Raw genomic sequence first — 13146 nt, forward strand, 5'->3', positions numbered from 1 at the left:
AATTCCTACCGAAATTACAGTTGTCGTCGAATCGGACAAGAAACGGTTCGAGGCGAAACTTGTCCAAAAGAGTTAACGAAATTGGGGAGCAACTTTCTTTCCTTTTTTCCTTTTCCTCTCCTTTTTTCTCCCGCAACGGTGACGTTCTCCACGAGGAGTGGAAGAGAAAGAGAAATATCGAGAAGAAAAGCACGCGGCTCGATGGGGAAGGCTGCCTTCTCCCTTCCTTCTTTCGAAGGAAGGGAGGGGGGAAAAACGTGAAGGATAGGCGCGCGCGCGAGGGACAGGATCACCCAGTGATCCAGTCTTGAAAAAAGGAGGAGGAAAAGGAAGAGGCGCGCGTACCTCGCGCGGAATTCTCGATCGTTCTTTCATGACCATTTGTCCACACCTGGTGTTCGTCGAACCAGCCAATTGTCGGCGGGGTGGAGGAGAAGGCGGAGGGGGAAGGCAAAAACGTTGCATCTCTAATGAGTTCTCATTGACGATGCGAACGTTTTTGCACGTCGCTTCGTTCGAGGTAACACGCTGTTCCGAGAATGATTCCCGATGGTTGGCCGAGAGCGTCGGTCGCGTCGGGAAACAGGATCGATTTCTGCCCTCTCTGGCGTTGATGGATCATGAACCGGGAGGGATGACTGAGATCCAGGAAGCCGATTTTCTTTCTTTCTTTCTTTCTTTCTTCTCGAGAACAGATCGCGTTTGATGAATCGCAATGGGAATCTTCACGTAGAGCGAGATTTAATTTTTTCGATTCGATAATGTCGTATTTAGTGTTTAATCGATATATATATATATTTTTTAATTTAAAAATTTCCTTCTCAAACTGCAAAATCGATAGATAGATTCGAGTCGCACATGGTAATTCGAGGATAGTTAAAATTAATTAAAAATAAGGAGAGCGAAATGAATAAACGAAAAGGTAATGTAACTTTCGAATTAAGCGAATTCGATATGGGTGTATATTGAAGAGAAGAGAAACAAATTCTCGGGAAATGTTAATTTCTCGTTTCGATGGTTTTCGTCAGGGTTGAGTTGCGGAACTAAAATCGTCGTCGTGTGTTAAAGAAGGGAGAAGCGAGGGAATAAGAATTCGTATTCTTAGAGGCGGCGGTTTAAGCGAAGCGCGCTTTCGCCTTTATTTCCAACTGCGACCAACCGCGGGGAGACGATGAAGAGAAATAAATTGCATCTATTAATCCGAGCCCGTTCAACCGAGACGTGGAAAAGGAACGTGAAGCTGAACGTTAAGCTCAACTCAGTTTTATTAATCGTCAAACTTCCCCTCCAATAGTTCCCTTCCCGTACTCCTCCACCCTCCTCCTGCAAGCCAAGCTGAACGAAGATTACATTATATCACCCGAAACCATCGATGATTTAAAACGAGAGCCACCGACCTCCCCCTCGATCGATCTCCCACGAAGAACTTGACCTCGCAGTTGGTTGCGTGACGCAACCCTGTTGCAGGTGAAAGTGGTCTCTCCCCAGGTGTTTTCGAACGCGATTTCCAACGGCTACGTGGCCACGGGGGAGCGGAGATGACTAATCGGTCCCCGATCGGATCTGTCGGTCGACCACGTTCCATCGATCGTCCAGCGACCGTGCACGGGAATAGGTCTCGTGTGCTGTACGTAACGCGAAACCGGCTCGACGTAAACGGAAGAGACTTATGCGATACCTCGGACAGAGACAGACAGAGAAAGAGGGAGAGCGACGGTGGAGAAGACGATCCTGGATCGAGGAACGAATATGGTGTGCGCGCGTCCATAGGTCCATGGGAAAGCACCTTGGCCACCTCTCGACGTCTGCTCGATGCCAGAGGTGAGCATTATGAGGTAAGATTATTCCTCGGCGAGGGAACGCGAGGGAAGGACGGGGATAGGTTCGACGTCCTGGCTCGGTTGGCCATTCAGACGTTGCCCGTTGGCCGGGTTTAGTCACGGCAGACGTTTCGAAAAAAAAGAAAAAGAAGAAGATTAAGGAGGGATTCGATGGGGCCAGATCATCGGCCAGGAATTAATTCTATCTTCTCCTCGTGTGTGTGTATATAAATACGTGTGCCAGGTTCAATCGTGGGAAGTCTCGATTCGTTCAATTTTTTTTTTTAATTCGTCGAGCCTCCTATTCTTCCATCGAAGAAGAACTTTCTCTTCTTCGTTCTTTTCGAAGATGCTGTGCTATTCCTTCCTTTTCTTTTCTATAATTTTTATTTTTCGATTATGCACCCCGTAAATAAGTACGGATCGATCGATATTTCATTGCCTTTAAATCGCTGTTATTATCATCGATCCCTTCGTTCTAATACCATCCCACTTATCAACATACGTATCACGTATCAAATACGTGGTAATAGAACGAAGGTGTCGATACGCTATTTATAAATCGCGTATGCATATATTATGTGTATATATATATATATTTATCGCACGAGATTTTTAACGCAAACATTTAATCTTAAAAAAATGACCTCTCTCGCGAGCAATTTATATCCATCATTCCTTCTTTTTCGAAGCGAACACGCGAAGGATGAGGATTTTTGAGAAAGGAGAGAGAGAGAGAGAGAGAGAAAAGAGAAAGGAGGCAGCGTCGTTCTTCCTCGTCGGGACTTCCTTTTCATGCCGTCTCACGTACACTTGTACGCCGTCAAATGAGTTACGTTTCGACACGTCGAGCATGTGTATGTGCGCGGAGAGGCGACGACGCGAGGACGAGGATAAAATTCTAGGTGGAACGAACTGGTACCTTTTGTGGACGTGGTAGCTTTGTTAACGGATTCGCTGGAAAAACTTACCAGAATCGGACTGCGATGCCAGTAGAACGGCCGCCAGACAGAGTATAATCCCGGGTCGACAGGGCCCGGCGTTCAAGGCCGACATGTCGGCACTCTTCTTCCGTTTCCTGAAATCAAAAAAAGAATCGTTTAACTGGTGCCCCGAAAATCGAATTTTTCCTTCCTTTTCTCCACGAAGGGAGCCCCCCCGTCGATACTCGTCCAATAATAACCCATTCGTGCCCATCCTCCCGTGTTAATCCCCGGTATTTATCCCGTCACGTGGCATTCTAGCGTAACTGTCACCCCGCTGACACTGACGGCTGGAAGACGTGGCTGGAGACGAGCCAATATCGCATACCTTCGCACTTTGACCGCCGATGCGTTCTCGCGAGGCGCGGTATGCAGATGAGGGGCGGGTATTTAGGCGAGGGGACGTGAAAATCGGACGACACGGCGTTGTGCTCGTCGCAGCACGCGTGTGAGACACGTAACAGGCGGCCTTCTTAGAGGGGGTGGGTGCGCGAGTGAATTTACGAGCCGTGGGCGCGTGGGAATGCGTGTCCGGATTCGCGTGATTTCCGGCTGTCTGTTCGCGATGAGGAACGTGCAGGAATTCGATTCGTGCGTTCGAAATTCAAGGGCGGGTTCAAGGATGACGGAAAGTCATTCATTCAGTCTTGATTTGAAGTTATTTTATATTATTTGGACGCAAGTTCGAGGTTTTATTTATCTCACGAATTATCCGGTTATCGGTGAATTTCAATTCGGAAATGATTAAACGTATGTTCCATGGAAGTCGAGGAATATATGTATATATATATATACATATGTATGATAAGGAGTCGTGAGGAGAAGGAATTACGCGTGTTAGGAATTGTTCGCAGGATTCGGAGGGTGAAAAAGATGGGAAAGGGGAGAGGGGAGGTTAGAAAAAGAAGAATCGACAGGAAGAGAAGAGTGGACTTTGGTGAAGCCGGCGCATACCAGTTGCGACAGCGGCTTAATACAAAGGGCCACCGAGATAAAAGAGCGTGGGTAGTTTCTCTTTTACCCGTCGACTTCATCTTTTCTCGTCGTTCTCCGTACTTCCCCTTCGCTGTGGCATTTCATTGTTGATCGAACGCGGGAACAGAGAGAGAGAGAGAAAAGGCGAAGGATGGAACGCGCGACTCGTGACACCTAAGCTCGCGCCTGCTCGTTAACGACGCTGTAAATTACATCTTGGAACTATCGTAATGAATCCTGGCGATCCTCGGATGGATGGATGGATGGATGGATGGATTTCTTCCACCGTTTCCTCCTCTTTTATTTATCTCCCCCTTTCCCTTTTCCTCCCGCCTATGCAATCGAATAGCGGCGAGGGATCGCTCGAGCAGAGCGAAAATCCCGGTTCTTCTTCCACGCCGTGCCTAAAAGCAGCGTGTCATTGCGTATTCAGGATACGGCCCATTGAACCGAGGAATTCGGTGAATGGGGTATGCATCGACCACCGCCTCGATCCCTTGCCGGCCGAGAATTCGACGGCGAATAGACTGGAGACTCGGCTTATTCCGCTTATACCACGCTGAGAAACGCTACGATTTTCATCTCCGCCATGCTATCCAGGAAGCCGATTGAAAACGAGAGAGGATGTTTAGAAGTAACGAAGTGTAAGGAATCGGAATCGAAAAGTTTGATTAACAATCCTCCTCCCCCGGTCTCGAGAATAATTCATCGGCATTCTCGACGGAATCTCGCCCCATTCACGAAAAAAGTCAACGACGTTTCCTTCATCCGCCGGATGATCCACGACTTTCGACTTACAATAATAGAATACAAGTAAACGAAACGTGTCGATATTCCACGATTCCAGAATGGAGGCGTTTCCACGGCCATACAGATCCCTTCATTAAATTCTTCCATTGAAACGACGGAGCGAGAGCAACGATACCATACAAATATTTTCATTAATATCGGCTGTCCCAGCCGCGGAACAGGGATCCTTTGACGATAGCCGCGACGAGTCACGTCCTATCGAAATTTCGTAATTAATAAGGCCGCCTAGTTCCCTTCCCTTCCCCAAATTCAACGTAGCCATTGTCCTATTATCGCGTCCTATTAGCCGGGAACGATTATGTGCTCCCAAAGACCGTGTTCCATCCGTTGACACAGACGTCGCCAACGCCGTTACGATGACAGGCTAGAAACGGCACGCCCACGCGCGGTGACACGCGGTGAATGAAAATGCGAGCGAGCCACACGTTCCACGGCAAGATAAGAGCCGGGCGTGATCCGTCAACGACGCGGCTTCCTTCTCTTCTTTTCCTTTCTTTTCTTTTTCTTCTTCCGCGTCCCGTTTCCCTTTCGCAGATTTCCGCGCGTCGTCGATTCAACCTGATTCGTCGCGATTTACTTTCCAGGACCCGGTTTATGGTGGCTGCCACTCGTCGAACCGCGACTAATTTCACTTGCGCTCTCGATACGGCCGTGCCGCAACCGAAAGCGTTCACGATTTCACGAATACCGATACGGATACGAGCGCCTGCTAATAATAACGACGTTTGATGGGCGAGAAAGTGATGGCCGCCGATGGGAAAAGTAAGCAGATTCGCGTGGATCGTTGCTAATCTTCCAACTTGTTGTTCGTCGAACAGGAGTAAAGTGAATAGAGTCGACGAGTTAAGTTCGAGATGGGGAAGGTAAAGGATTCTTTTGGATCGTTGGTTGGACGATTGAAATGATTGAATTCGATAGGAAAAGGAACTAAACTTTGACAATTTTTGAAATATAGATTATTTCTTGAATCGACAAGTTTTAATCGAGGTGATGCGGCATCTATTTTACTCGTACCAACTTGATGGCAAAAATTTGATGCGTTTTTTAAAAAAGTGATGTTGCAACTACCTTTTATTAAGATTCAAAAGTCGGAGTCGTGACCGAACCTCCATGTTGCAACCAATGCTTTTTAACGTTTATTCTCTCCCCAAGGGATATTCAATTATTCAATCGCATGCAAATCTAATTTCGACTCTTAAAAAAAGGGAAAAAAAAGAATCTCGAAAAACCTCTCTACTAAAGATGAAGATGAAGCTCAGCGTGGATAAAGAAGCTAACCGAGGAAATTTATTAGAGGATCGGGAGAGGGAGAAACAGTTGGAAACCGCAGTTGGAAACAAGAGGCCGATAACGATCTCTCTGAATCTCTCTCTCCTCGATTCATGGGATAACAGCTGTTGGCGCGATAATTGCGTCGGCGAGAGAAGTTCGGGCTGAGTACAAGGTGCAGGTAGATGCACCCACAGGCCCGCCACAGCGAAATGGGGTGGCTGGTGCCAGAGGTTCCGTTAGCGGCCGGAGGCTGTGTTCGTTCACCATTACCGTGGAACGCGGAATATGATTACCTTCACCTGGGAACAGACTGTTCCTTCGTATCCCCTCCGGCCAACCGAACAACCGTGGGCGAAGTTTCCACCGCGATACCCGTGTCCCGGTTAGCCGTTCGTACTCGACCGTGTACCGTGATTAGCTAAAGGCTGGCCCTGGTGCACGATTCCCGACGTTACGGGCCGTGAGATCGAGATCATGCGCTCTTCGCTCCGTCGCTGTGTCTGTCGCGCATCTAGAATCTACCAAAATGCTCCACCTTTTATCAACAACATCCAATTCTGCCTACGATATTTATAAGATATTATCGGTTATCTTTGTTCCGCCAAATTTTTCGAATCCAAACAATAATGAACGGGAGAAGAGGGAAACTTGAAATTTCGACCCAGAGCCAAGGCTAATTTCGTTGCGTGTTTTATGCAGGGGGCATCGAAAAGCTCAGTTCTTGAACGAGCGATAAAACGTTTCGTGCCTACTAATTGGAACATTTCCAATGGATTCGAAAGGAGGAAGTTCGCGAGAAGGGAAATTCCTCTTTTCCTTTTTCTTCGCGTACGGTGGAAATTTATCGATCGGCGGCCGATGCTGAGAATAGGCCAACCACGCGAATAACGGTGGTATTTCATAGAAAAGTGGTGGTCGAACGAATGGTGACACGGCGCGATGACACGACGAGAGGCTCTCTCTCTCTCACTTCCGACATGGTAATACCCTGAATGAGCATCGTGCCGATCGAGCAATGACTAACGGGCCTGTCCGCCTCTCCTAAAAGGCAGGCTGATCCTTCATCTTGGAGGGACGACAAGGAGGTTTCGACGACCGAATGCTCGATAATTGACAGGCTTGCTCGCTCGGTTATCTCGAATCCTGACCCGACGGTTAACTGGATGTCCTGCTTAAGGATACAACGTGTCCTTGGGAACCTGTTCGCTTCGCCCATTAATCGAACCTCGTTCCCGACTTATTATTATTCCTTTTGATAAATGGTGATTGCGTCTAAAAATACGACAAACTCGATAACTTTGTGTATCGCGTTTATAATATTTTCGACGACGTGTGAAGAGGAGCGAAAAAGAAGAGAAGGAAAAACGGAATAACGAGTTATCTCGAACGAAAATATCTCATTTTTCAGATGCGTCGTTCGTGCATCTCGGACGAAGATTAAAAAGAAAACCGCTATACGCTCCTCTCCCCTCCACCCCTTCTTCTCCCCCAATAAAAAGTAATTTTACCACCGGATACCGGACTCCGGCCTAAAGAGAGAAGCAAGGAACGAGACTTGCCGCGGTATCTGATACAAGAATCCTTGGTCGAGACGGTGGCCGAGAGAGAAACAGAGAGAGAGAAAGAGAGAGAGAGGCTGGAGACCGAATGCAAAAGTGGCTGCGTCGTGATCTGCACGTTTCGGTTTATGGGCGCAAACGGGTTCAAAGATCAGGGATCACCGCGCGAAGGTGGGACGCTCCAACCCGACCCAACCTTGCAAATGACGGTATGCAAATTGCGCCAGGTACACCGCATGGATCATTAGCAGCGTCCAGACGCCAAAACGCCTTCCCCGTTCGTCGTTATTAATTATAAGAGGAGAACAACTGTTTCCTCGAAAATTCTCGATCAGGTTTCCGCATGCCTGGTATCGAACGGTGGCAGACTGATCCCTATAAAGCCTCTCGACAGGTTGACGGGCTGACTCGATCTCGAAGTACCCTCTCTGTTTAACGCAAACGACGGATGGATAGAAGAAGAAGAAGGAGAATTCGATTTTCCGTAACCCAATGGCGATTAATTTATCCTTCTGATTCGTCGATTCGATTCAAGAATTTTGGTTAAGGATCTATCGGGTATTCGTTGGGAGGCTGACTCTGGTTCGAAGCTTTCGGAGAAGGATGGAACGCGAGGCGAGGCCTCTCTCGAGGGGTTCGATTACTCGAGGGTGCTCGAGCAACAGGTCGTGGCGTCATGTACACGGCCCCTCTCCTCTCTATTTATAGATCTACCTGAGCTAGAATTACGCGGGGTCGAGGATGCACTCCTGAATACGAACGGCGCGCGTTCGTTCCTGCGAGCTACCCTCGCCTCGCCCATATTTGGCTCGTTCGCGTCTCACTCGCTGATTCTTAGGAATTCGCCCCATCGTCGCCCGATCGACCGGTTCTGCTTCTTCCTCCCATCTTTTTCCTCTCTCTTTTTTCTCTCCCTCCCTTCCCTGTCCCTTCGACTTTCTTCCCTCGCCTATCTCCCCTCCACATTCGGCCAGAAATTTACTATCGACATCTTCTCGGGAATTTTTTCATCCTTTTCCTAAGTCTCTCTTCCGCGTTTCTCTCGTTGTCCTGTGCAACTTCACGTAGGATGCATCTCACGTAGGAAAAGATTATTCGATTATTTTTCGTGCAATCGGTGGAACTTAAACGAAATTAAGGACTGATGAAAATATATGCTCGATCTAAATCTCGAGTAATCATTCGGTTTTTCGAGGAGGACGCGAAACGTTTGAAGGGCGTCGTAGAGAGAAATCTGCCGAGGGGAGAGGAGATCGGACGATCCCCCTCCATTTATCTTGCCCATCCCTGTGCGCCGCGTCGCGATTGAAACGTCCCCTCCGTGTCGATCGATCGTTGGATCGCTCAGCAGCACGTAATAACGAGTATTACCGCGAGATGCCGGCGATTCCCCTGGTATTATAATATCTCGTCGAAAGATCGGATCGGGGCCCGCAGCCATCCATCTCTCTCTCTCTCTATCTCTCCTTTTTCCCCTCTTCCCAATCTCTCGCCGATCCCTCGCCGTCACGGAGAAGGCAACGTCTCTCGAAGGCGAGGAGATGCATGCCAGCCCTGCGCTCCTCTTCGTTACCGTAATCTTACTGTTATTATTTAAACCACGGCACTCGGTACATTCATCACTGTGATTATTAAATTTCAGCAATTTGCCGGCGCGTATGCGTTTGCCTCGTGCTAAAATGGGTGCGCGTTATGGGAGGAGAGGCAGGAGATCCCGCGTTCATTTTCGTTAAACGAAAGGGAAATTGTTTCGGTTTATATGCTCGCTCGTATCGTATCGGAAGGAGGGATGAATACGTAGAGGGGGTCGAAGATTATGGAGAAATTGGCGAGGAATTTCAACCTAATGGGTCTCTCTGTTTCGAGAACAACGAATAGAAATCGACGAAACGATTTTGAAGAAAACCTCTGGTCTCGAATATGAATCTTTTCAACCCTTGCACGCTCCCTCGCGTTCCACGACGTTCCATCGTGGGGAAGAAACGAGGGACGAAGAGAGATATCTCTGTTCGAAGGAGATCGAAATGAGTTACGATTTCCACTTCTCCCCGATTCGATTGAATATTCATGCGGGGACGTCGCTCCGGTAGGGGGAGGGAAAAGAGAAAATAAAGCGGCAAGACGACGCAACACCGCGAGGAGCGGAAAGTTTTATCGTTGGGCGAGCGTACAATTAAGTTGATATTATTATATACGCGTATACAAGTTGGCCGTAAGTTACTCGCATTCCTCGCATCCTGACTCCTCGCTACATCTGTCTTTACGCGTCTGGAAAAAGGTAATAAAAGGTAGGAATCCCATCCTCCACGCCTGTCGTCCTTTCCTCCTCCCCGCCTTCCTCCCCGCGTTCCAGCGCACCGTGGTAAAATTCACTCGGGACGAAGTGAAACAATTTCCGTTTACCACCACGCGTCTACCGCGATATTCGTTCGTGTGTTATTTTCTCTTTCCGTTCGCAGCCCGTTTCTTTTCACTTCTTCTTCCCTCCCTTTTCTTTTCCTCTTCTTTACAGCGGAAGTCGCTCCTTATCTAATTTCACTCTCCACTCCGCCCCCCCCTCTCCGTTTCCTCGCTCTTTCGGCAAAGGCTTCCTGTTTTTTCTTTTTTTTTTTCCCCTCTCTTTTTTTTCTTTTTCTTTTTACCACCGCGGCGTTTGTACAATCCGTTAACACCTCGAACGAGGCGTTCGTTGCTTTTTTTTCGCCTCGGGTCTTTTTTGCCTCGTTATCGACGAGGCCTCTTTTGAGTCAGCTTCCTCTTCTTCGTCGCGTTTGTCGTCGCCCACCCCATCCTCGCGTTCGACAAGCTCTTCCACTTCTTTGTCAGTCGGTATATATATATATATATGTATGTATACGATGGTGTACGTGAGGGTGGTGGAAAAAGCACGAAGAATTTTAATACCTCGAAAATTAGAAGAAAAGAGAAAAGAAGTTGTTCGAAGTTTCGCGTCGAAAGTAAATTTATTCAGAGTTGCATAAGAGCGTTTCGCCTCTCTACTTTGCGTTACGCGTTACGCGTCATCAACGCGGGATTATCTTATCTCCGCGATTATCCACGATAATGCACGATAAGAAAGATAGACATAAATATCAATCCACCTCCGACTTCCCTCTTATTCGTTCCATCCTTCTACCTCGTACATACCTATCTACCATCAAAATTCCAAACACCTTTCCTTCTTCCACCACCAGCATCGTCAGTCGGTGGCACGAGGGGCGGGAGGAAAGAGGGAATTTAGAAGCCGCGATAAAAGCGAGAAGGAGGGACCCCTTCTTTGTTTGACGAGAGCCTTTTTTCCACCGTCCTCTTTCACGTTCCCATGCGAGATGCCTCTCTCCATCCTCCCCAGGCGATCCGTCCGGGGCAAACTCCGCCGAGTTTCCGCCGCGAGAAGTGGCCAAGTCGTGTAAACACGAACGCGTCTCGTGTATATACCAACGCCGCCATGCAATGGAACGACTTCTTCACGGATAATCCGTAAGTGGCAGGCTTCCCTTCCCCGCGTTCTTGTTGTTGTTGTTGTTGTTGCTGTTGCTTCGCCACCGTGGTGTCTATCCCCTTCTCTCCAAAGGGGAGGAGAGAGGGGACGATCCTCGCGATTTCTCGCGGCACGCATCCGCGATGCGCTCCGCTTTATTCGCGCAACGTCCTGTCGTAATTTCAGACGATTCTTAAAGCCGAGAGGCGATCGCGCCTCTCCCTGTAATTTCATCCTTCCCCCCTCGAGCCGTTTCCCGGATGACCGCGATCCAACGCTCCTCGCGCTCCTTGGTAATTGTAAAATTAATTTTGCCACAAAGTTGAGGGAGAGGGGCGCCCGTTGAAAAACAGGTTCCGCCAGCCTCCACGTCTCTCTCTCCTTGCCACTTTTGCAACAATAAGGACTCTCTCTCTTCTTCCCCGCTGCATCCGATTCTCGAAAAGCAGAACCGATCGAAATTTTTCTCCCTCTTTACTTGGAGACGAAACTTGGAGTCGAAGGGGGTTTCGATAATAACGGGGCGCGGTAATTAAAACGCGACCAACGCTGTAATCTTCGGCCCATTAAAGGTCATCGATTACCTACTCGCCCTACCTACTTAACGAGGACGGATCCTCCTCGATCTGTTGCGCATAATTCAGGACGTGTTTCGCCGATAATGGTCCCCAGAACGGCTAATGAATCGATAGGTACCTGGAAAGGGACGTGATTTAAGGGATCGGCTCGCGAATCGGCTCGTCCGAACCACGTGGCTCTCGATTAAAATTTTTTGCCGCCACGCGGTTTTGTGCCCTGTCCCCCTCCAAAGAGCCCCCCTATAATGGATCCGGCTGGATTTCGAGGAAATCGATCGACAGACGCGACGACGGCTCTCGTGGGAGGGTATAATAATGATGCCCCTATCCCGGAGCATACCAGTTTTTACCTGGAACCGCGGTTGCCAATTTTTCACCGTGATAAGTTTCTTTTCACCCCCTAACGTTCCACGAGGGGGAGAGAAAAAAGGGAGGTCGTTGTTCGACGCTTATCTCGCAGTCTGCGTGAAAAACGTGAGCGTGAAAAAGGAGTTCTCCAAGGAATCGCAGGGGATCGAATCTCTCGTTTCTCCTCTCGATGTCATTATCCCCCCCTCCCTCCTTCTCCCAATGAGTCTCGTGGTTAAGGATTCTTTTAGGGCTCGAAAGTTTCTCGAATAGCCCCCTGCTATTCGATCGATCGACGAGCCGAATAACAGACATCTCGTCGGAATCCACGAGAGGAACGCGTTCTTCTCCCGTTATCTCCTGTTTCTCGCCGCCATTATTAACAGGTTAGAATCGAGGGAGCGCCGGAAATTGTCCGTTACGAACAGCGCCGGTGATTAATTATTATGCAAACTAGCGGTATCCGCGTTTCTCGTCCCTTAAGATGCCGATCCATACGCTTTGAGAAGAGAAACGGCGGATGAATAGCGATGCTGGAATCCCATTCCGACAGCTGCTTTTCTCAATCGCGTCGACCTTTCTTACGCTCGATAAAGAAATGGTATCGCGAGGATTAATTCTGCTCTCGTCCACGTGCCATCGATCCTACGATCACGTGATATCGGATATAGGAAACGATACGATCGGTTGGAAGGGAATAATCGAAAGAACGAATAGGTGGACGCGAGTGATGATTTAATATACACGGAAGAGCCGAGCGAAAAACTGAAGGGAGTCTCGTTGACACCTCGCGCACGCTTCGATCGATTCGACTTTTCTTATTCGATCGAGGGGCTAGCAAAGCGGAACGATATTTCTTTCTCCACGGTATGAAAACGGGCTTTAATGGGACGAGCGTGCGAGCATAGCCGAGGTAACGATCAGAAGCAATCTTTCCCCGTGACATGCTACTTCGTTCCAAAGCAAACTCGGCGAGCGAGCGAGGATCGTTTCTCCGTATCTTCTCGGCTCTTAGATTCGTTGCGATTCGTATCTCTCTCTCTCTCTCTCCTTCTCTCTTTTTCTTTCTTCACCAAGATTTACGTTGGAGGCTCGCGAAGAGGATGACGAGCCTCGAGTTCTCAGGATAAGTATAGAGAGAGAGAGAGAGAGATTCTGGAACGTCGATTGGTCGTTCCTCGCGCTGGGTAGGCAACGAAAGGAGCGTGGAGGGTCTCTCGACGCGTTTCACGAATGCCGAGGCGGGAATAATTGAGAATATCTGCCTCAGCAGCGCGGAAAAATTCGTTCCTTCGCAACGTTCGAAATTAATTAGAGACT

General features: G+C 48.6%; 1 protein-coding gene across 3 annotated transcripts in view; it reads right to left on the reverse strand.

The window, feature by feature from the left end:
* LOC107998154 (titin-like) overlaps window positions 1-13146 on the reverse strand; it is a 100015-nt gene that overhangs the window by 22556 nt on the left and 64313 nt on the right. For all 3 annotated transcript variants that reach the window (XM_062072781.1, XM_062072782.1, XM_062072780.1), the window contains one exon: window positions 2792-2898. In XM_062072781.1, the coding sequence (XP_061928765.1) occupies window positions 2792-2876 (85 nt within the window). In that variant the 5' untranslated portion in view covers window positions 2877-2898. The remainder of the gene's footprint in view (window positions 1-2791; window positions 2899-13146) is intronic.

The sequence above is a fragment of the Apis cerana genome, linkage group LG3, assembly GCF_029169275.1.
Source record: "Apis cerana isolate GH-2021 linkage group LG3, AcerK_1.0, whole genome shotgun sequence".
Taxonomy (NCBI): Eukaryota; Metazoa; Arthropoda; class Insecta; order Hymenoptera; family Apidae; genus Apis; species Apis cerana.